This window comes from Hibiscus syriacus, unplaced genomic scaffold, assembly GCF_006381635.1.
Source record: "Hibiscus syriacus cultivar Baekdansim isolate YM2019G1 unplaced genomic scaffold, ASM638163v2 tig00004779_pilon, whole genome shotgun sequence".
Lineage (NCBI taxonomy): Eukaryota > Viridiplantae > Streptophyta > Magnoliopsida > Malvales > Malvaceae > Hibiscus > Hibiscus syriacus.
In genome coordinates, this window is record NW_024062030.1 from 1,195,375 (window position 1) to 1,218,150 (window position 22,776).

The 22,776-nt window shown below is 34.6% G+C and overlaps 4 protein-coding genes across 5 annotated transcripts; 2 read left to right on the forward strand and 2 right to left on the reverse strand.

Moving 5' to 3' along the window:
* The first annotated feature begins 36 nt into the window (after positions 1–36).
* LOC120198745 (transcription factor bHLH92-like) lies at positions 37–1,807 on the forward strand. Its single transcript, XM_039200030.1, has 3 exons — positions 37–374; positions 706–975; positions 1,700–1,807. The coding sequence occupies exons 1-3, from the start codon at positions 48–50 to the stop codon at positions 1,790–1,792; spliced, it is 690 nt and encodes a 229-aa protein (XP_039055961.1). The 5' UTR covers positions 37–47; the 3' UTR covers positions 1,793–1,807.
* A 963-nt stretch (positions 1,808–2,770) lies between these two features.
* On the reverse strand, positions 2,771–10,088 carry LOC120198746 (40S ribosomal protein S15-4). 2 transcript variants are annotated; one of them, XM_039200031.1, is made up of 4 exons: positions 9,968–10,088; positions 5,683–5,831; positions 5,520–5,577; positions 2,771–3,150 (listed from the first exon to the last, which is right to left on the reverse strand). In XM_039200031.1, exons 1-4 carry the CDS (start codon positions 9,968–9,970, stop codon positions 2,902–2,904), a joined length of 459 nt encoding a protein of 152 aa, XP_039055962.1. In that variant the 5' UTR covers positions 9,971–10,088; the 3' UTR covers positions 2,771–2,901. The 2 variants fall into 2 exon arrangements, with proteins under 2 accessions (XP_039055962.1, XP_039055963.1); XM_039200032.1 differs by lacking the exon at positions 9,968–10,088 and adding an exon at positions 5,926–5,996.
* Positions 10,089–15,274: 5,186 nt separating this feature from the next.
* LOC120198747 (GPN-loop GTPase QQT2-like) lies at positions 15,275–17,803 on the forward strand. The gene is made up of 7 exons (XM_039200033.1): positions 15,275–15,356; positions 15,496–15,613; positions 15,753–15,867; positions 16,008–16,234; positions 16,651–16,941; positions 17,169–17,374; positions 17,478–17,803. Exons 2-7 carry the CDS (start codon positions 15,518–15,520, stop codon positions 17,764–17,766), a joined length of 1,224 nt encoding a protein of 407 aa, XP_039055964.1. The 5' UTR covers positions 15,275–15,356; positions 15,496–15,517; the 3' UTR covers positions 17,767–17,803.
* Positions 17,804–18,083: 280 nt separating this feature from the next.
* Positions 18,084–21,032, reverse strand: LOC120198748. Its single transcript, XM_039200034.1, has 4 exons — positions 19,045–21,032; positions 18,762–18,877; positions 18,520–18,632; positions 18,084–18,391 (listed from the first exon to the last, which is right to left on the reverse strand). Exons 1-4 carry the CDS (start codon positions 21,015–21,017, stop codon positions 18,284–18,286), a joined length of 2,310 nt encoding a protein of 769 aa, XP_039055965.1. The 5' UTR covers positions 21,018–21,032; the 3' UTR covers positions 18,084–18,283.
* Positions 21,033–22,776: the final 1,744 nt, after the last annotated feature.

The window sequence follows — 22,776 nt, forward strand, 5'->3', positions numbered from 1 at the left end:
TATAATCCGAGCTCCAAAAAAACCAGTATACTTGAAAAAAAAACGCCATGGACTGTGAGTTGATAAAGCAACTGCTGCAAGGAGAAATCTTCTGGTATGAAACAACAACGTCAAGTACAGCTACTGCTACTGCACCGAGTGCTTTCGTTCCGTATTCGACTGCCGATCTGGGTTGTGACCGTGGTGGGAATTCCGGGAATTTGAACAAGAGGATGATCAGGTTCTTGACGAAGAGTTGGCGGGCACCGGCGGCGGATGCTAAAGAAGGTGAGAAAGAGAGGTTTTTTCGTCATATGATGAATGAGAGAATGAGAAGAGAGAAGCAGAAGAGAAGTTACTTCGCCTTGCATTCCATGCTTCCTCATGGTACTAAGGTATTTGGTTTTGCCTTTGTTTTTCTTCTTCTTTGGTCAAATTCCTAAAATGATCCCTACGCTGTGCGCTTTTAGAGGACTTAATCCCTCTACTACAGCCTTGTTTATCATTCTTTTTAACACATCAGAACCATCGATAGCAATTATCCATCTAAACTAAAAAGATGAACCGACTTCGAACTTCGTAACCATAATTTCCCAATCAACAAGTTTAATACCTTATACTATACTTTTTGAAATATGGATAAAACAACTTATAGTCCTTAGATTTGATAATTTTTCTTCTTCTGACGTGGTCATTTAGCATCTGGTTTGATGTTTCACGTGGCAGAATGATAAGAACTCGATAGTTCAAATGGCAATGAAGAGAGTTCAAGAGCTGGAATGGGTGAAGAAAGATTTGGAGAGGAGAAACCTTGAGTTGCAAGCAAAATATAATGAGGGAAACAGGATAAGAGTAAAGATAGATAATCCAATACCTGGGATTGATTCAATGTTGGAAGCTCTCAAATGCTTGAAGGCAATGGATTCCAAACCCTCAATGATTCACTCAATGTTTACTGATCAACAATTCCTTGCAGTCATGGAGTTTGAAGCTCAGGTAATTTTAAAACCCAGAACGATCATATTCAATAGAATCAAGTTTTTTATTTAAAAAAAATAAAATCCGTGTTTCGAGTAAGCTCGTATCAAATATTTTTCTTAAATTTAACTAGATCGTGTCAAATTTAGGATTAAATAGAACTTATTCCGTTCCGTCTCAGAATAATCACAGAAATATCATACTTATATATTATTAGTACAATTTGATAAATATATATAATTAGCTTATAAGATACTAAGATTAGGGTGTTGAATTACAATTTATTTAATTTTATGTTATTAAATTAAATATATTAGTATTTTATTCAAACTTTTTTACTATTTTAAACATTTAAAAATTATATTAAACATGGTAAGAGTCGAGTTTTTTTTAACTAAAATTATGGATAAAGTGTAGGATAAATAAAAATATTTTTAAATTTAAGATCAAATTTTATTATTATAATATAAAATCAAATTCAGATAAATTAAAAATTCATTCCGATCAATTCAACCTGTTAAACATAACATATTTTAAACTGATGTCATATCATGTTATGAAATTCACCTCATAAAGTCATCTTCTTTTTCGTTAGATAAATGACCACATTGTTGTCTTTTCCCCTAATGTTACAAACATTTTTGTATAGGGACCGAAATGCAAACTGCGATGTAATCATGGATCTATACAATACCTTTACCAATATGATATGAATCGTAGTAACGCCAATTGTTGATTGTAGATGGGAGCTGCCAAAGTAGAGGAGGCAGTGACTAGGACGTTGCAAGAAGCCGAGAGGAAGCTTCAGCAACGTTGGACCGACCGAACATATTAAAACAGCCACAAGTTTTGATCAAGCTTCTCTAATATTATCCACCAATGGAAAACCACACGTGGCTCCAATTCATAGGTGATGCAACATTAGGTCAATTGACCACAAAATGTAAATTAGTGGGCCAAGAAAGCTAATTCTAGTGTAAAACTTTTGACTTTTCTATTTAATTTCTTATAAATGAAATATGATTGAATTTAATTTTTAGTTGATGGATTAAATTCTTCTTTATATCATCTACATTTAACTCAAGTTCCAACTAGGAATAGGCATGGGTTAGGTAGGGTTTTTGTCCACCCGACCCGACCCGAGATCAAAGGATCCTCCACCCGAGATTCGATTCGATCCGTCTAAAATAAAATTTCACCTGACCCGACCCGAAATAATAAAAAATATTATTTTTATTCCATAAAAACAGTGATTTAATTGAAATATATATATAGGGGTATTATTGTAATTATTCCTAAATATATAAGATAATATTATATATTTTTTGGGGTCGGGTCGAGTATTTTTCATCCTAAACCCGAACCCGACCTGAACCCAAATTTGTTTTAAAAATTCAACCCGATCAGGTCAAATCAAAACCCGTCAGATTCGGATCCAATGCCCAATCCTAATTCCAACAATGTAATTTATATGTATGGATAAATTTAAATTTAAATCTTTTCAAAAGAAAATTACACTGTTAAGATTAATGTCATTAGTCCAATTAATTGTTAAAAACAGTGCAAACAAAATTAATGAACTGATTTTCGAGTTTGAATCGAATCTCTCAACTTTATCTGATATATATATCACATATGAAAAAATATATATATGTATTATAAAATTTATAGAAAATCATTTAAATTAGAAACAAATAATAACATAATATTATAAATATTTATAAAATAAAACTCATCTATTATTTCAGTAGATCTTTATTTCAATTCTTTGTTAGATAAATTAATATTCAATTAACCAAAACATAAATAAAAATCATCCGAAACAATGTGAAATTGTCATTGATTAAAATACCTAAGGTTGCAACAATAAAAAACTTAATCAACATGAATACCTCTTCATACGCCACAATATAAAAAGGGTACCCAAACCACATAGAAATGACTTCATTTCAGAGGAATGAACCTAGAAGAGTGGGTAGCACCGATACCGGGTCTACCGTGCTTAACTGGCTTGTACGAAATAGAAAACTCGGCAAGGTAATGGCTTATCATTTCAGGCTTGATCTCAACTTGATTGAATGTCTTGCCATTGTACACGCCGATAATGCTTCCGATCATTTCCGGCACAATGATCATATTACGCAGGTGGGTTCTTACTGGCTCTGGTTTCTCACCAGCTGGTGCCTCCCTTTTCTAAATCAATGCATCAAAGATTCAACTTTCAAGAATAATCAAAGCACTGGTGCAACTAATGTAGTTCAACCAAAGATAATATTCGCTAAAGATATAGAACTACAATGACAGTTCAACAACCTAGGATTTGAGTAACCCTAAAATTATGCAAGTAAAAATGTTAAATTAAATATATGAAATAGAACTAGAGATTGGAAAACGAAACAATAAACTGCTAAACAATAGAGAAGATGAGACGGCTACAACACGTGATGGAGTTAGTAACTTGCAATTAGAATGAGCTAAAAGCTTTTACTTCGACAAATCAAGACCATATTCAAATACATGCATTCACGTGGGTTCTAGTAACCTTAAATATATTCAAACAATGAACACATTATACAGGTGGGTGACTCTGGTTTCTCACCAGGTGGTGCATCCCTTTCCTAAATCAATGCATCAATGATACAACTTCCACATAATAATCAAAACACTGATGAAACTAATTTAGTTCGAACAAAAAAGATAACATTCACTAAAGCTATAGAAATACAATACAATCCAACAACCTAGGATTTGAGTAACCCTAAAATCATGCAAGTAACCTGAAATATATATAAAAAGAAATCGAGATTGGAAAACAGAACAAGAAACAGCTAAACAATGGAGAAGATGAGATGGAAACAACACATGTGGTAGAGTTAGTTACTTGCAATTAGAATGAGCTAAAACGTTTTACTTAACCAAATCAACACTATATTCAAATATGTGCATTTGAGTGGGTTTTCAAACATAATCATCCAAAGCAAATGCAATATAATTCGAGATGAGTGGTAACGATATACAATTTATGACAACAACAACATCGAAATAAGAAAAGTACAAGATCAACTTTAGCTCAGTGAGATATGTTACAAAAATTTCCAGAAGTTATAGAAATACAAAAAAGATAACATTCACTAAAGCTATAGAAATACAATGCAATCCAACAACCTAGGATTTGAGTAACCCTAAAATCATGCAAGTAACCTGAAATATATGAAAAAGAAATCGAGATTGGAAAACAGAACAAGAAACAGCTAAACAATGGAGAAGATGAGATGGCAACAACACATGTGGTAGAGTTAGTTACTTGCAATTAGAATGAGCTAAAACGTGTTACTTAACCAAATCAACACTATATTCAAATATGTGCATTCGAGTGGGTTTTCAAACATAATCATCCAAAACAAATGCAATATAATTCGAGATGTGTGGTAACGATATACAATTTATGACAACAACAACATCGAAATAAGAAAAGTACAAGATCAACTTTAGCTCAGTGAGATATGTTACAAAAATTTCCAGAAGTTATAGAAATACAAAAAAGATAACATTCACTAAAGCTATAGAAATACAATGCAATCCAACAACCTAGGATTTGAGTAACCCTAAAATCATGCAAGTAACCTGAAATATATGAAAAAGAAATCGAGATTGGAAAACAGAACAAGAAACAGCTAAACAATGGAGAAGATGAGATGGCAACAACACATGTGGTAGAGTTAGTTACTTGCAATTAGAATGAGCTAAAACGTGTTACTTAACCAAATCAACACTATATTCAAATATGTGCATTCGAGTGGGTTTTCAAACATAATCATCCAAAACAAATGCAATATAATTCGAGATGTGTGGTAACGATATACAATTTATGACAACAACAACATCAAAAGAAGAAAAGAACAAGATCAACTTTAGCTCAGTGAGATATGTTACAAAAATTTCCAGAAGTTATAGAAATACAAAAAAGATAACATTCACTAAAGCAATAGAAATACAATACAATCCAACAACCTAGGATTTGAGTAACCCTAAAATCATGCAAGTAACCTGAAATATATGAAAAAGAAATCGAGATTGGAAAACAGAACAAGAAACAGCTAAACAATGGAGAAGATGAGATGGCAACAACACATGTGGTAGAGTTAGTTACTTGCAATTAGAATGAGCTAAAACGTGTTACTTAACCAAATCAACACTATATTCAAATATGTGCATTCGAGTGGGTTTTCAAACATAATCATCCAAAGCAAATGCAATATACTTCGAGATGAGTGGCAACGATATACAATTTATGACAACAACATCATCGAAAGAAGAAAAGTACAAGATCAACTTTAGCTCAGTGAGATATGATACAAAAATTTCCAGAAGTTAAACAAATAACCATAAGCATCCAATGCTATATGTTGAATTACATACATGAGCTTCACCTTTCAACAAGTTACAAAAATCAAATGAACAGCGCTCAATAACTCTACGTCAACCCTAAATCTAATTATAAATCCCACAAATATAATTTACTAAAAAGCAACAAAAAAGAGCAAAATTAAAGATCAGCTTACCGCCTTGCGAAGCTTCTTGATTAAAGCCATTGGCTTTCTCTTGAGACCCCTCTGGAACCTAAAACCACATCATAAAAACAATTAGAAAACAAAACCCGTTTGATAATTTTTTATCAAAAAAGAGAAAACCAATGTTAGCAAAAATGAATACTTTGCTATTCACCTTCTGCGAGCACGGGCAGGGAAGAGCTTGACAAGCTCATCGGTGGACATATCAAGCAGAGCATCTAAATCAACTCCTCGGAAGCTAAACTTCTTGAATGTTCTCTTCTTGGGGACTCCGGCCGCCGCAACCTCCTTCTCCACATCAGCCTATTATATGTACATTACACAGTGAGACAAAAAAAAATAAAAGAAACAAAGCGAGAGAAAAACAATGTACAATCAAGGGACAAATGGTAACTACCATGGTTGAATGCTTTGGTGTTCAATGAAGCTGAAGCAGTCGCCGCCAAGTGTTTTTCTGGGGAGCGGACAACATAGATATGCATGCTTATGATGAATTGCGTATATATAGTCTGAGAACCCTAAAATCAGCGTTGGGGGACCAAAACTGGGCTTGCAATTGGGTTGAGGTTTGGTTTTGGATCCAGTGTTCTCAGTTTCAACGTTGTTAAATCAAATTTTAGCAAAAAGTAGGTTCGGTTTACGGAAATATATTATTAAAAATGATAAATTTTTAGAGTAAAAAAGATTGAGAGTATTTTTTTTCACAATAATTTTTTTTATTCTCCCGATTGCATAGCTTTACCTTGATTAATCCGGACCGTGTCCCGCACTTAGTTTTAGTTGGTGAACTCCCGGCAGAGATTTTCTGCATACATAAGGATTCAAACTCGATACTTTACTTAAATGATATCAAACTGCTTACGACTTGAACTAATCTTGTTATAAATAATATTGTTTTTCTTTCTAACGATGAAAATATTACTCTTACAGATTTTTTATATATTGTACAATTTGTATCATCTCTGAAACTAGCAAATTATTTATATGAATCATTTGTAATATTATTTAATATTAAATTAAAAAGAATTGAAAATTTATTAAGAAATAACTATAATAAAAAAAATTATTTTAAACTTTTATTTTTATTTCTTTAACATCAAAATATAACAAAAAGATTATAGTAAAATACAAATGTTAACAACTTTATAAAGATTACTCTCTTCCATTAAAAATTTTACTAAAATTATTCTTATATGTAAGCGATTTTATTAATCATTAAAAAATATCTTCATTTATCTAATTAATTCAGTATAATTCTTAATTTTTTTCTCAACATCTATGTTAGGATTTTCGGAAGCTCGAAACGACAACCGGAACGATTTGCAAAGAGGGATCGGAACGGTTTTGTGTTTAGGGAGTAAGGAGATTGAAAGATAGAGAATTGGACAGCGATTTATAGTGGTTCGACTTTCTCAATCAAAGTCTACATCCACTACCTTAGCTCATCACCAAGGATTTTCTAACAAATTCACTAATTTGTTCTTTCTTTTGAGGATAAATAGTAACCTTATAAACTCCCTAGTTTTTCCAGGCTAAACTAGAACCTTTCCCTAGCTTTTACACGTGCTAAGCTAGAACCTTTCCCCTTTACAAAAGGATAAAAGATGTAAACAATAAAACCTCTCTAAGGTAGGTGTTTACAAGAATTAAGCTCACAAGAACAAAATATTTACAAGAGAAAGATGAAATAAGAATGAAAAACTCTTCTCTTGTGTTTGATTACTTTGATAGTTGTTCTCTTACTTCTTCAAGTGTCCTTAGCTTGTATTTATAGCTTGGAATGTGTTTGAAGTCATATCTAGCCGTTGGAGATGTTTTTGAGCCGTTTGAGAATGATTTTTCTGCAAAAATAGTCTGCCCAGAATGGGGGGAATCGGTACCCCTTCATAGGGAATCGATACCCCTTCATAATATTCAAATATTATGACCGTTGGGCTGATGAACAGTGAGGGAATCGATACCCTTTACATATTGGAATTTTTGAGCCTCGGGTTACTGTTCAAACAGTGATTTATTGTTCAAATAGTAATTTACTGTTCAAATAGTTAATTACTATTCATAAAAACATTTTTGTGCTCAATTTTAAATTAAAAGAACTTTGAATTATTTTTGTAAATTTTGAATAAATTCAATTAAGTCCAAATACATTTTGTAAATTCAATTCAAATCCAAAATCCATTTTACCTTAAATTATTATATCGAAACATAGTTTAACAATCTATTTTCCCTAATTTTAAAAACTTTGATCTTTATCGCTTTTATGCGTCCCCCTTGTTTTTCAGTTTATATATTAGAGGAAAAGACAAGATTTTATCTTTCTTCTTATTTAGAGTTTATTTGTTTAATAGGAAAAAATTAAATATTCAAAGACTAATTTAAAAAATATATAATAATTAATAAAAAATTCAACGAATGAGAACCAATTTAATAAAACTGTTGATAACTACCAATAACTTCAATAAAATCACTAATAAATTTATTTTTCTGGATAAATACACAAATGATCTCTTAACTATAAAATATTATTTTGTTGAATCTCTTAACTATCAAAAATCATAAAATGGTCTCCTAACATAACGTAAAATGATACTTGATCTATAAAATACAACTCAAACAGTTATAAGATCGGATTTTATCATATCTTGATCAACAAGTTAATATCCAACTCAATAATACCAATAATTTTTAACAGAAAATAACAAGTTTGAAACACACGAATAATCAAGTAATTATTTTATAATTTCTAATAGTTATGAGACTCGACAAAATAATACTCTATAATTAATAAACGATTTTATACTTTTAATAACTAGGAGACACTACAATACCATATTTATGTACCATACCCTTACTTTTCATAAATCAACATCAAAAACTTTTTTTAACATTTTCTTTAAATTTATTATCCTAAGTTACAAAAGTCATTTTCTTTATTTTATTTTAAAGCTTAACTACATTATTGATCACTTTTGTTTATATTTTATCCATTTTTTTCACTAATTTTGAAAAATATATTTTTTAGTCACTATCGTTCTTAAGTTTTTATTTAATTAAGTTTAATTATTGAATATTAACTATTATTAGACTGACATAATAAGTAAATTTATAAAATTAAAACGGATAAACTATATAAATAATACTAATATTTAAATAAATTTAATAGTTTTAAAAACAAATCAACATATTTCTCCTTCTTTATAAATTTGCAGTATAAACAAATAAACTGTCACATAGATTTACTTGTTTAAAGTTTAGTGGTTTATACTGCAAATTTACAAAGAAGAAAAAAAGAGAGAAAGAAACGTGTTGATATTTTATTTTTAAAAAAAATAACTTACTCAAATATCGATCATTTGTGTAATTTATCTTTTTTAATTTTATAAAATCATTTGTCACATCAATAATTAATAATTCATTAAAGATCTATTGAAAATTAATCTTTTATGATCATATCTTAACTAAATAAAAAAATAATAAAATATTATATTTTTTTTAAATAATAAGAAAAAATAAGCAAAACATAAACAAAAACAAGAAAAAACTGAACATAATATAAAAGAAAAATTATCAATAATGTTTTTAACCCTTATTTCAATATTTTAAATTTCTTTTGCTTTTTTTTTTCAAAATTCACTTGCCCTAGTTGAGGAGCTCCAATTCTTCCATCAATAACTTTACCAACAAAACCAGCAATGGATGGCTTATTTTCAAGCGGATCAGGGTTGATGAATCCAGGGCATTCCACACTGATTTATGCTTGTCTTTTCCGAACCTTGACTCAATAGAATACCAATTTTGTCAGCTTTTATACTTCGGCAATGGCTTCAACTAGATTACCTCACAATTGAATGGACCTTTGAACTTTCAAGTAATCTTTCCCCACTGTGCCTCCTGGGATTGCTTAATTCTCCAAGCTTCTTTTGTCTTCGTCCTCATCAGGTAAATCTAGAATTATTTTTATAAACACATTGATCTGTTGAGCATAATGATCTGTGGTTGGACATGGATGCGTTGCTTATGCATATATTTTCTTGGGTTAAAAGATTAATAAATTGCATAAAAAAACGAAGAACAAATCACATAATTACTCAATCTGTGGCATCCCAGTTTAAATGTAAAGTGATCGAATACTATCAACTAATTCCTTGAGACAAAACATATGATTTTTTTTCAAAACCTGGTGTGAAAAAAATAAAGGAATATATGAAGAAATATAGGGCAATACCCTCGCTTCGACTACTAGAACTAAAGTAGCAAAGCGGCCATGGAATCCCTCACCGAGAAAAAAAAAGAAACGGTGTTAATATGCGCCAATCGCACTTACGTGCGCCACAACCTCTCCCCGTGGAATACCACGCCACCCCTTGTTTCACGGGGGAAGCGCTCGGCCTTTGGCGCTTTGGGGTTTTTCAATAACAAAGGGACAGATGCTATACCACCATGGTTGACTGCTTTGGAGTTCTGAAGCTCCAGCAGTCGCCGCTAAGTGTTTTACTGGGGAGGCGGACGATGTAGAAATGCTTATGATAAATTGCTTATATTTATATATAATCTGCAAACCCTAAAAATCTGATCTTTAGGTATCAACATTGGGCTTGCAATTGGGTTGGGGTTTAGTTTTTGTTTTGGGTCAAATTTTAGTTCAAATTTTTACTGTCGTTAACATTTTTTTTTATTAATAATTAATTTTATTAACGTGACAAATAAATTTATTAAATATTGATATAAAACAATTAGATTCATATTTTATAAAGTAAAATGCCCATCAAACCAATTAAATGTTCGATAATAAACGATAGGGGTAAATAAAATCTAACTTGACTCAAAAAATTGATCTTTTTAATTAAATTCAACTCTAAAAAATTCGATATAAATTAGCTTCAAGTTGTAATTTCATAAATTTGACTTGACTAAAAAAAATTCAAATTCAAGTTGAGTTATGAAATAGAACTTGAATAATAGCTCGAATAACTATAATATTTTTAATAATTAGTGGATTGATTTTTAAGTTTGAGTCGAGTCTATCGGTTCTATATGAATGTGTACACCGTATATAAAAAAATATGAAAAATATATATGTATTGTACATAGTTATAGAAACATGTTTAAATTGAAATCAAATAATACTATAATATTATAAATATTTACAATTAAATTTAGACATAAACTCGAACAACTTGACTCAGATAAAATTTTATAAAATCGATTTGATTTGAAAAAAAAATTAAATAAAGTTTAAATTATAAAATAAAACTCGTCAATTCGACTCGACTCAATTCAATTGACGCTAAACTTTAATAAACATGTCATCTTTAAAAAGGGTATAATGATCATGCTATATTGACATAGTATGGTAGAATAATAATTTTGTCACTCCAACTCAGAGGTCCGTAATAAATCGTTCCATTTCCAGGCTCAATTTCTTCCGCCTTGCAGTTCGATCGGACCACCTTCCTCGTAGAGCAACGATTGCCTTCTTCAGCGGTTTAATTTCTGAATAAAAATTCTGGGTTTTCTCTTTTTCTTCTAATTTCATAAGATTTTGCATGCTAATTTCTTGATAGGTAAAGGTTTGATTTTGTGTTATAGCACGGTTTTTATCAGATTTTTATCTGAACAAAGATTGTTAATTTCGCATCCACGAATTTTGATATATCCCTTTTAGCTGTCGTTGTTTTGCATATCCCTTGCATATTTTTGTACTTAATATTTCTTAATCTTGTTGTTGTTGGATCTGCTTTCTTTGACTTAGCTTCTTGCTGTTTTTTCTCTTGTTTTTATACTAATCTTTTTTTACCAGCTTTGGGTTTGATGTTTTTCAATTAGTTGAGTAGGATTTCATTACTCTTATATCTCGTGTTACAATTTTAATCCTTTTTTGCTTAGCTCGGATATTTATTAAACATTTTAAATTATAGTTTCTAGATATTGACCTATAGTTAAATAAGATAGTATTATTTTTTCTTAAAATCCTATTAAGTAACCAACTAGGATTTTTAGTACTCCTCAATTCTCTAGCGTTTTATTAGTGCATCTTCTGTCTTATTTGGATTCTTTTTTCATAGTTCCTCATAGCTTCGGTTACAGATGATTACTTGAGGTCATGTCATTCTTTTAGATCCCATGGGGCGTATAGGGGGAGGGCTCGACAGAGTGGTGACAAGGAGACTAGATTAAGAGTTTGCTCGCTGAATGTAGGCACATTAAATGCTAGGCTGCTGGAGCTGACCGACGTACTTAATAATAGAAAAATAGATTTTGCATGTATTCAGGAGACTAGGTGGAAAGGGTCTCGCGCAAGAGAGTGTAATGGGTACAAGTTGTGGTATTCAGGCGTAGATAACGCTAGAAATGGGGTGGGTATCTTGGCATCCTCTAGGCACAAGGAAAATGTAGTTGAAGTTTGCAGATACCGGGATAGGATCATGATGATTAAGGTTATTATAAAAGAGGAAGTAGTGAATGTCCTTTCAGTGTACGCCCCACACGTTGGCCTAGGGGAGGGGGAGAAACGTTGCTTCTGGGATCAGTTAGATGATATACTTAGGAGCATTCCGGAGGACCAAAGAGTTTTCATAGGGGGAGACTTCAATGGCCATATAGGAAGTGCAACCGACGGGTATGACGGTGTTCATGGGGGTTTCGGTTATGGTAGCAGGAACGATGGGGGGCGTACGTTGCTTGATTTTGCTACTGCTCACGATTTGGTGATCACTAACTCCTTCTTTAATAAGAGAGATGCGAACTTGATTACGTTTCATAGCGGGGGACATTGTACCCAAATCGACTACATCTTGATTAGAAATCAGGAACGATGGGCTTGCATTGACTGTAAGGTGTTCCCTGAAGAGGCATGTGCATCACAACACAAATTGTTGGTTTTGGTGTATCGCGTACCCCACGGGCGGAGCACTCATAGAAGGGCTAAACTTGGTAAACCTAGGATCCTCTGGAAGAACTTACATGGAGCGACAACTGATGACTTTAGGAGTAAGGTTTTGTCTAATACAAGTTTTGAAACTACAAACTCAAAAAATGCAGATATGTTATGGAAAAATATGGCAAATTCCATCAGAGATGTTGGCAAAAATACCCTTGGGTTGTCGACGGGGAAGGCCAAGGAACATAAAGAATCGTGGTGGTGGAACGACGAAGTCCAAACTAAGGTGAAGACAAAACAAACTTGCTTCAAGGAGTTTCTACAATGCAATGACGACGAAGAAAGGTCGAGAGCTAAACAAAGATACCAGGAGGCAAAGCGGGAAGCCAAGAAAACGGTAGCTAAAGCAAAGGATAAGGCATACGAGGAAATGTACAAGAGATTAGACACCAAGGAAGGACAAAATGGCATCTTCAGACTTGCAAAATCTAGGGAGATTAGGAAAAAGGATCTAGGTAACATTAGGTTTATTAAGGACAACAATGGTGTTCTTTTAGCGAAAGATCACGATATTAAGAGGGTTTGGGGTAGTTACTTCTTTGGCTTATTTAATGACGGTGCCTCTCCATGTAGAGATAGTATCGTTGATGGGTTAGCCGACTATCATAATACGGCCAATGACTGCCCTACAAGTAGGATTGGGTTTGAGGAAGTCAAAATGGCTCTTAGAAAGATGGGAAGGGACAAAGCTGTCGGTCCTGATCAAATTCCTATCACTGTGTGGTTGGCCCTAGGAGAAGAGGGAGTTAAGTGGTTGACCAACATCTTTAATATTATTCTAGAGACTGCCAAGATGCCAGAGGAGTGGAGAGAGTCTACGGTGATACCAATCTATAAAAATAAAGGAGATCCCCATCGTTGTGGTAACTACAGAGGTATTAAACTCCTCAGCCATACCATGAAGCTATGGGAAAGGGTGATAGAGGCTAGGTTGAGACAAGTTACTAGGGTTTCGGAAAACCAATTTGGCTTTATGCCAGGCAGGTCTACCACGGAGGCGATTCATCTACTTCGACGGCTTATGGAGAAATATAGGGAAAAGTCTAGAGATCTTCACATGGCGTTCATTGACCTTGAGAAGGCTTATGATAGCGTTCCCCGCGATACGATCTGGAAGACTTTTGAAACGAGACGGATCCTAACTGCTTATATCCGGGCGATTCGTGATATGTACTGTAGATCTACTACTTACGTCAGGACTACAGTTGGCGACACCGAGGCATTCCCGGTGGAAATCGGACTCCACCAGGGGTCGGCTCTTAGCCCTTACATCTTCGCCTTGATCATGGACGACATCTATTGTGCGACACCAGACGGTGTACCATGGTGTATGCTTTTCGCTGACGACATTGTCTTAGTTGCTGAAACAAAATCTGCGTTGAATAGTAGACTGGCTACCTGGAAGACTGCTTTGGAAGAAAAAGGTTTAAGGATCAATATTGAAAAGACAGAGTATTTATGTTCAAACTTCAATGGGAACCAAAACGATGAAGATGTAGAAGTATGCATAGAAGGACATGTTCTCCCCTCAAAGGATTGTTTCAAGTACCTAGGGTCTATGATACATAAAGATGGGGGTGTAGATGATGACGTTACACACCGTATAAAGGCGGGATGGCTAAAGTGGAGGGCCGCTACTGGAGTTCTGTGTGACAAGAAGGTCCCTCTAAAACTTAAGGGAAAATTTTATAGAATGGCAATAAGACCAGCGCTGTTGTATGGATCAGAATGTTGGGCAACCAAGAAGGATCACGTAAGGAGGATTGAGGCCGCAGAAATGAGAATGCTTCGATGGACATGTGGTAAGACTCTGAGGGATATGACGACAAACTCTGCTATTAGGATGTCCTTGGGGGTGGTGTCTGTTTCCGAAAAATTGAGGAGGGAAGACTACGGTGGTTTGGGCATGTCCTTAGGCGACTACCGTCGGATGCGGTAAGGAGGGTAGAGTCGATTACAGTCGACGGTGCCAGAAGGAAAGGACGACCAAGGCGAAAGTGGGAAGACTGCTTGAGATCTGATTTGAGGGATTTAGCCCTTACCTAAGACATGACCTCTGATAGGAAAATATGGAGGCTAAAGACTAGGGTAGTCGAGTAGTGTGGGTCACATCTATAGGGTGTATCATCTCTGTCTTCTTTTAATGTCTTTGTAGTATTTTCCATGACTTATACTTTTTATACGTTTCTGTTATTGGTATTTATGAAGGATTAGAACTGGGCTTGCTAACGTTGCCTTCTGTGTGTCATTCTCTTCATGTTTCCTCTTTTAAATTTAGCCGGATCTTATCTTATGTTTATGTCTATATGCAGAGATTCTTTCGCAGGGATTATTATGCAGGGATTAATTCCCGTTACAGACGCACATATGATTTTAATGACTGCATATGAATACTGTTTAGCTATGTATTTATGTATTTATTTATACATGCATTGCATTTTATCTAAATTTTTAATTTTCTGACTGCCGGAGGTCTTCCACGGAAGTTACTCTCAACCTGGCGTTGGGGGTAGCCTACTACCCTACCTCCCCCTTACCCCATACATATGGGAATTGGGTTTTGTTGTTGTTGTTGTTGTTGTTGTTGTTGTTGTTTTGATAGTATTAAAATATATGAAACTTTTAAATAGGAAAGGTTAAATTTATTGAATTGTTTCAAATTAGGATATAATTGATAGAATATATAAGTTAGGGTATTAAGAATGTTATTATACCAACTATATTGTTGTATATGCCATAGGGGCAATAAATTCTTTACGGACCTTCAACCCATTTTCTGTGTATATAAAATGCTTAAAACCCTGGTTCTATCATTCCCTCACAATCCGGGAGGTGGAAGCCCCTGTAGCTCGACAGCATTTCAATAATTTCAGTAAAGGCGCAAAGAGGTTCGTTTTCATCCTCTTTCTGCGGATTCCTCCTATTATTTTCTCCATTTTTTCTGGGTTTTTGCTTAACAGTCAGCTCCTTTGTTGTTATTTTGATCATAAATCTTGTAAATATTATCTGGGTTTTGTTTTTATTCAGAAATAGCTTGATTTGGTTGAAGATGGAAATTGATTCGGGGTCGGGAAAACCAAATGTTAAAACCCCAGAAGAAGGCATTTCAATGAAAATAGATTCCCAGGAATCATTGAAAACAAAGGTAACTAATTATGTTCTCCTTTTTATGAAGTAATTTCTAGTGAAACAATTGAAAATAAACAAGGGTAACTCTTTTATTGTTTTTAAAGGTGGGTAATTCTAGCAATTGGTATCGGGTTATTTGCCTTATCATGATATAGGGGGACAGTGATGAGAAGGAGCAGCTTGCTGGTATCATGGACAAGTTAAATATTGAGTCGTCTTCAAACGGTTTCAAGAGAAAGCCAGTTATTATTATTGTTGTTGGAATGGCTGGTAAAACAAGAAACTTGAATTGGGTTTTTTTTTAAATCTTTGTTATACATTGCATATCTTGGTCTCTAATTGAAATTCAAGTTACTGGTAAGTTGTTTGAGTATGTTTGGATGTTGAAATGTGCTGTTTGATTTGATTAGGGAGTGGGAAAACGACATTCCTTCATAGGCTGGTTTGCCACACTCAAGCTTCAAATATTAGGGGTTATGTGATGAATCTTGATCCTGCTGTAATGACCCTTCCATTTGGTGCTAATATTGATATAAGAGATACCGTTAAATATAAGGAAGTTATGAAGCAGTTCAATCTCGGACCTAATGGTGGAATCCTGACATCACTTAATTTGTTTGCTACCAAGTTTGCAGAGGTAAAATCTTTTGAAATTTCTGTATTATATTTTGTGACGTGAACTGTCGAAACAATGCCAAGACTTTTGGTGCTTGGACAACCTGTTTCCACTGGAAAATGGCTAGCGTCGTTGTGAAGTTTATGTACTACATAGATTTTACTTCAAATTTGTTGCATATTTATGCATAATTTATTTAGAAAAAGAGGTCATTTGCATCGATACATGTACATGCAGAATTGTCTTAGTAGCTGTTTTTTTGTCTCAAGTTAATTTGCATCAATGCATGTATCTGCAGAGTTGTCGTAGTAGCTGCTTTTATCATCTTTATTCTCTCCATTGATGTGCTTGTTATATTTTTACTTATTTTTTTTTTCCTTTTTTACACCTTTCCATTGTCATTTAAGGTGGTTGACTTTGCAAATACCCAATCTCAGGTTATCTCGGTTATTGAGAGGCGAGCAGATCAACTTGACTATGTTCTTGTGGATACTCCTGGGCAGATTGAGATATTTACCTGGTCTGCTTCAGGGGCTATCATTACAGAGGCATTTGCTTCAACATTTCCTACTGTAGTAACTTATGTAGTTGATACGCCTCGTTCAGCAAGTCCGGTTACCTTCATGAGCAACATGCTTTATGCTTGTAGCATACTTTACAAGACGCAGTTGCCTCTTGTGTTGGCATTCAACAAGACGGATGTTGCACAACATGAGTTTGCTTTGGAGGTATATTTAATTTCCATTTTAGATGCAAATATTTTGTTTTGGCATTTAGATAATATCTTGTAAATTGCTTCCATTTAATTTCATATTTGTTATAATTGTTAGGTTATGTGTTGTACTTTTCCCGAATTTTATCAATCATCCATTTGTTGACATGCAAATATAGGTAATGCTGTTTGCTTTCTTATCAATTTATTGTCTTTAAAATGAAAAACAAATCATTTGTGCAGTGGATGGAAGATTTCGAGACATTTCAAGCGGCAATAAGGTCGGATACTACATACACGTCAGCTCTAACTGAGAGCCTGTCCCTCTCTCTGGATGAATTTTATAGGAATTTACGATCTGTTGGAGTGTCGGCTATTTCTGGGGCTGGAATGAATGAATTCTTTAAAGCCGTTGAAGCCAGTGCTGAGGATTACATGGAAAATTATAAGTATTGCCTCTCTCTTTAAATCTTGCGAAATCAGTTTGGGAACGTTTTAAAAGTTTATGGTATTTCCCGAAAGTTATGTGTACCTTGCTGTCCTTGTTTATAGGGCTGACCTCGACAAGAGACGAGCAGAAAAACAACGCTTAGAGGAAGAACGCCAGAAAGAGAGCATGGATAAGTTGAGGAGGGATATGGAACAATCAAGAGGTGAAACTGTTGTCTTGAGTACTGGTTTGAAAGACAAAGATGAAAGAAGGAAGTCGATGATGAATCCCGAAGATGAAGTAGAAAAACCAGAGGACGAAGATGATGATTATGTGAGGTTCAGCGAAGAGGATGAAGATCTTATAAATGATGAGGATGAAGATGAGGAGATTGCCAGGTTCGCTTTCTAACATATGTTTAGCACTGCTAGGACCAGAAGCACAACCAGAATCGTATCGGATTTGTTGTGACAGTAAAATCTCGTTAAACATTGTAGATGACCTTCACGATTTACTATTGGAACGATGCACTATTATGGGTGAAAATTGTAGGTGCTTAAGAACAAATTTTCTGGATGAAAATGCTTATATAATTTGATCCTCCTCGTAAGCTTATCAGAAAAGTGAGTCAAACGTATGCGTATAGTAGTTTCATTTACCTCGGTCGTGTTATATCCTGCTCAAAGTGGCCTGGAAAGTAATTTGCAGTCGGTTGAAAACGACCAAAATCCGTGTTAACCGAGTCTTTAAATGCCATTATCGGGTCTGTGAACATAATGACTAAATAATCCAAATGTGTTTTGCATGTAGTAGTGTCAAGGCAACTGTTGTATACTTGTTTGGTTTCTCACACTATTGTTGACTACCTCACAAGTTCTGTGAAAACAAGATAACACACATCAACAGCTGAACCTGAAATAAAAAGGCCCTAAAACCTTAGCATTCTTCTCTCTTTCACTCTAACCGTCAGTTCTTCTTCCGATGGAATCTTTCCGCCGCTCTTTTTGGTTGCCCACAACCATGCCGTAAGCTCATCCTGAGATATGTTGTCGGACCATATTGTCAAACTAATAAACTAGAAAGTGGACAGTCATCTTAGGAGTAATGCAATTAACATGCTTGACTCTCAAGCAAGCATAATGAACTATGGAAGTTGAGTCTTACCTCGAGAAAATCATGGTTGGAGATGTACTGGCTCTCGACATAGCACTCGATTCCCCCCACGTTAACAGCAATGGAGTTCTTCGAATCTCGTTGGGTGCCCTGTTTGTTTCCCTCTGGGCAATTACAGGAAGGAAAATGATAGCATCATGCCTCTAAAAAACTTACGCATCAATAACTTGCTAACAACATGCAAATAATCCATCATTAATCAATGATAAACAACAAGCGATACAATGTCATACCAGTTATGCAGGCAACATAATATCCTGTTCCTCCTAATCCTTGCTCCCACTTCGTGAGCCTCAGTCGCAGGAAAAATCCTTCGAGATGTGGGACTGATGTTCGTGAATTCTTCCACCTGACATCGACGCAGCATTGAAAATTGAAATGAACAATTAAATTAGGTAACATAGAAAGACATTAGTGGTCATATTCAGTACCCACTCTTTTATATGCTCTACAATCAAGTTTCCATGGTTTTATATGATTTTACTAATGGAAATGATGATCTACTATTCTACTTACTTCAGGATGTCTGCCCGTGACAAACGAAGCATCCTCACAGCATCGAATATTACCTTTGGTGTATCTGTATCATGCTGATTGGTGAAATTATCCCAAGGTTTGATTTCCTTGGAACAGGAACCTACATGAATCTTTTTCACATTTGTGTTTGATTTCTTTTTGTCTGCAGTTACTTCATAGAGAGTACGGGGGCCTTTTCCGGTTTCAATCCGAATCGCTTCTTGGTTTTTGTCTAAAAGTTTCGTATTCTCTTCAAATCTTGCATAACATGACAGTTCACCGAAACTAGAATAAGAAGCTCTACATTCTGAGTGATGTTGGACTTTTGATGCAGTAGGGCATATGACAGCCCAATGACCGAGTTCAAAGCATCTAACACACGAGCAAGGTAATTCTTCGAATCTATTAGATGACTTCATATTCTTCAGATATTCAATCTTATTATCTGTTATCCCTGAACAACATTCCAAATGATGACCCTTCCTTCCACAAAAGAAACAGGTGACGGTCGACGAGGTTTGATTGTCGAAAACACAAGAAGGTATGATGTGCTTGAGAGCATCATCTAAACTCCTACAGTAAAGAGAAGCCATCACCTCTGAATCTTTCGATCTAAGGCAGTGTAAACCAATAGTAACGGATGCCTCCATTTCAGTAGCAGAAGGCAATTCTTTATCCGAATTGGTTAGCTGCTCTTTGGGGCCTTGCTGCCTGGTCCCCAGAGTCTTGAGGTTGTTAGGTACATTAACATTGTTCTGGCAGCAAGGAGTATGCTTCATGAAGTCACTAAAGCACCCAACAGCGCCAGCAGTATCCCGGCTCAATGACGAGCTAAAAGACTTGGGAGTAAACCGAGTTATCCACAAGCTCCCTGGAGGGTTACTTTTGTGACCACTGTTTTGAACCGTCTTTGCTTCTGATGGTGTGTCCAGATCAATGTTCTTGATGTTCATTTTTAGTTTACCTAAAGAAGAACTAGTGCTTGCTCTTTCCTTTCTCACATCCACAGGAAAATCGTTCGAGCTCGTATTCTGTACAATATTTCCCTCTCTACTTCTCTTGCTCGGACCTACCCTGTCACCACAAATTGGTTTTTTGAACCTTTCATTAAACACATTAAGGAAGTTAAAGTTTTCTCCATGACAGGTGACTGAAGTAGCATTGATGTCACAGATCTTGTTAGTTGGATCGAGTCCGACTTGATCAGTTTCAATTTGTGATGTTCCTAGAACCTTGGTGTGAAAAATAGATTGGAAACCGATATTTCTGCACCCCGGATCTTGGTTCTTATTGCCTGCATCAAGATTCTTCATGTCGCTCCCATGTGACTTATTAGTATTTGCAGCAGTAAGCGTAAGCAACGGCATCTCATCTTTCGCTTTCAAGAACCCTTTCATCATGTTTGATATCCAGTTCATAAAGGGACTGTCTTGTTTCACTCTTTTGCTCCCAAAAATCAACTCTTGCTCAAAGCCCTTCCGTTTTTTTCCTGTAGAGAATAATGCAGCACTGTTACAACTTTCGACACTCTCGTCGCTGTCATCATCCTCATCTTTCGACATCATCCCTTTAACATCTCCATCAGATATAGCTTTCTCCTTTCCTTTTCTTCTGCGTCTATGGATTCCGCTATTAGTTGGAGAATGCTTGCCAGTGGACACCTTCGCTGATGGTATCTCTTCATGGTTCTCGGAAACTTTAGTATTCAGATCAAGGAATGTGGAGGAGGATGTATTGGTTTGCTGATTCACCATATTGCTCGGTCCTGCAGCCCGGAGAAGGGAATGTTTATTCAACATATTGCTGCACTCCGTACATTTGAGGCAGAGACCTTTGTTTGGAGACCAAACTATTTCGGACAAGCGATCGGTGGCCACGAAATTCATGACAATCGTTGAAGCTGCATTTGCACCTGCACCGAGTTCATCGCTCGTCCTTCTCTCGGTCAATGGTTCTATGTTCTCTTTTTCCATGTTCGGTTTCGTTCGATGATTCCTTCAGTCCGCAACCCTGAAATCCAAGGGAAGTTTATGTCACGCGGCAAGAACATATAGACATGTACAGCAGCAGTTAAATTACATGGAACGTGAATTTGATCTCACAGAACATTTCAAGTGAACCACCATGGATATATATATAACTTAATCAACAAATATTTTTCGAAATTTCGAAAAAAAAGATCTGGGTTTTAAATCAACATCACATGCAATTCCACCATTGAAATCCAATATTAAGCATCCAAATTCCATTCTATTGAAGAAGATGATGAAGATGTAGAGAAACATAACATTTTGTATCCATATCCTACACATATTCGAATATTTCAATATCATGAAACTTAGGCATACTCATATCCCAATTCTAGTAACATAATACAGATGTTCTTACTGCAGCTTCACCACATAAATCAACTGCTAAACAGAAAAAAGAAACAGTAAATCATAGCAAATAAGAAACGAATAAAATCATATGAAAATTCTGATGAATGCAGATGCAGAAAGAAGAAGAATAAAATTACAGGAAAAAAACCAAAAGCTGAGAAGAAAGAAGCTATGATCTATGGCGACCGACGATAAATATAATCCCTTTGGCAGCTTATTTATATAACGTGCACAGGAAACGAAGAAATGCTAATTAAAGAAGAGAAGAAATTGTTTTGAAGCTAAAAGTGGGTGCCGCCATGGCCATGGATCAGCAATCTTGTTTGGAACTGCAAGTTGCAACAGGTTTGATGGAAATGAAGGTGGATTCCAAGCTTTTTGAAGGATTCTGCAGCATGAGGTACAGGTATTGCCACGTTGATAAGTATATAATGACATCCCAAGTGACCAAAATAAACACATAACAGGGTAAAACTATCATAAAAGTTATCAGATTACATTTTTGATTCATATACTCGGAAAATAAGTATATTAATCCCTTTATATTATAATCATTAACAAAATAGTCCGTCCGAAAGCATGATTGACTTTATAAAATTCTAGGAGTGTCGAAGTTATAAAATTTTCAACGGCGACAATAGATGACATTCAGGAGACGACTGTCTAGGGATGTAAATGAACAGAAAGTTCGATGAATCATTCGTAAAATGTTTGTTTATTAAGATAAATAAATAAATATGAACAAAATTTTTATGTTAATTTAATAAACGAATGAACACAAATATATTTGATTCGTTTACATTCAGAAACAAGCTCGTTTACCCATTCTTTTTTCCTTTTATTTTTTCACATTTTAAATATTGGTGAAGGGACTAAGCTGAACACTAGGTGAATTTTGGAGCTCAAACTGTGAAACCTAAGAGAATTAAGAATTAAAGTTGTAATTCCACCATTTTTCTTTGACTTGTGAATTAAAGTATAGGAAAAGGGTGCGGATGGAACATGTTTGGAACACTAAATGAATTGAATATAAATATTTTTAAAAATAAATAATAAACAAAAAATATAAATGTGACATTAAAAATTTAAATGAACAAAAAATGATTATAAATATCTTTAAAAATAAATAAATAAACACAAATATAATATTATTTGTTTAAACTCAATTATTTACATCCTACAACCGTGACTGCAGCCTCCTTGATTCATATGTGTGTGTATATATATATATAAAGAGATTTTATCCACTAGGATATGGAATTTGGATATTATTATTTTTTACTTTTATTATTATTCGTAATATTTGGTATATGGATAATGAATTTGAATTTATATTTTTTTTATATTTCAA

Excerpts from the sequence above, each read along its gene's own strand:
- LOC120198747 (XM_039200033.1), top strand. The coding sequence starts at position 15,518 with ATGGAAATTGATTCGGGGTCGGGAAAACCAAATGTTAAAACCCCAGAA. Across the intron at positions 15,868-16,007 it reads TATTGTTGTTGGAATGGCTG|GGAGTGGGAAAACGACATTC; the intron begins GTAAAACAAGAA and ends TGATTTGATTAG. Across the intron at positions 16,235-16,650 it reads TTGCTACCAAGTTTGCAGAG|GTTATCTCGGTTATTGAGAG; the intron begins GTAAAATCTTTT and ends ACCCAATCTCAG.
- LOC120198746 (XM_039200031.1), bottom strand. Across the intron at positions 5,578-5,682 it reads CCTGCCCGTGCTCGCAGAAG|GTTCCAGAGGGGTCTCAAGA; the intron begins GTGAATAGCAAA and ends ATGTGGTTTTAG. Across the intron at positions 3,151-5,519 it reads TCAAGAAGCTTCGCAAGGCG|AAAAGGGAGGCACCAGCTGG; the intron begins GTAAGCTGATCT and ends GCATTGATTTAG.
- LOC120198748 (XM_039200034.1), bottom strand. The coding sequence starts at position 21,017 with ATGGAAAAAGAGAACATAGAACCATTGACCGAGAGAAGGACGAGCGAT. Across the intron at positions 18,878-19,044 it reads TCACGGGCAGACATCCTGAA|GTGGAAGAATTCACGAACAT; the intron begins GTAAGTAGAATA and ends CGTCGATGTCAG. Across the intron at positions 18,633-18,761 it reads TTATGTTGCCTGCATAACTG|AGGGAAACAAACAGGGCACC; the intron begins GTATGACATTGT and ends GTAATTGCCCAG.
- LOC120198745 (XM_039200030.1), top strand. The coding sequence starts at position 48 with ATGGACTGTGAGTTGATAAAGCAACTGCTGCAAGGAGAAATCTTCTGG. Across the intron at positions 375-705 it reads TGCTTCCTCATGGTACTAAG|AATGATAAGAACTCGATAGT; the intron begins GTATTTGGTTTT and ends TTCACGTGGCAG. Across the intron at positions 976-1,699 it reads TCATGGAGTTTGAAGCTCAG|ATGGGAGCTGCCAAAGTAGA; the intron begins GTAATTTTAAAA and ends TGTTGATTGTAG.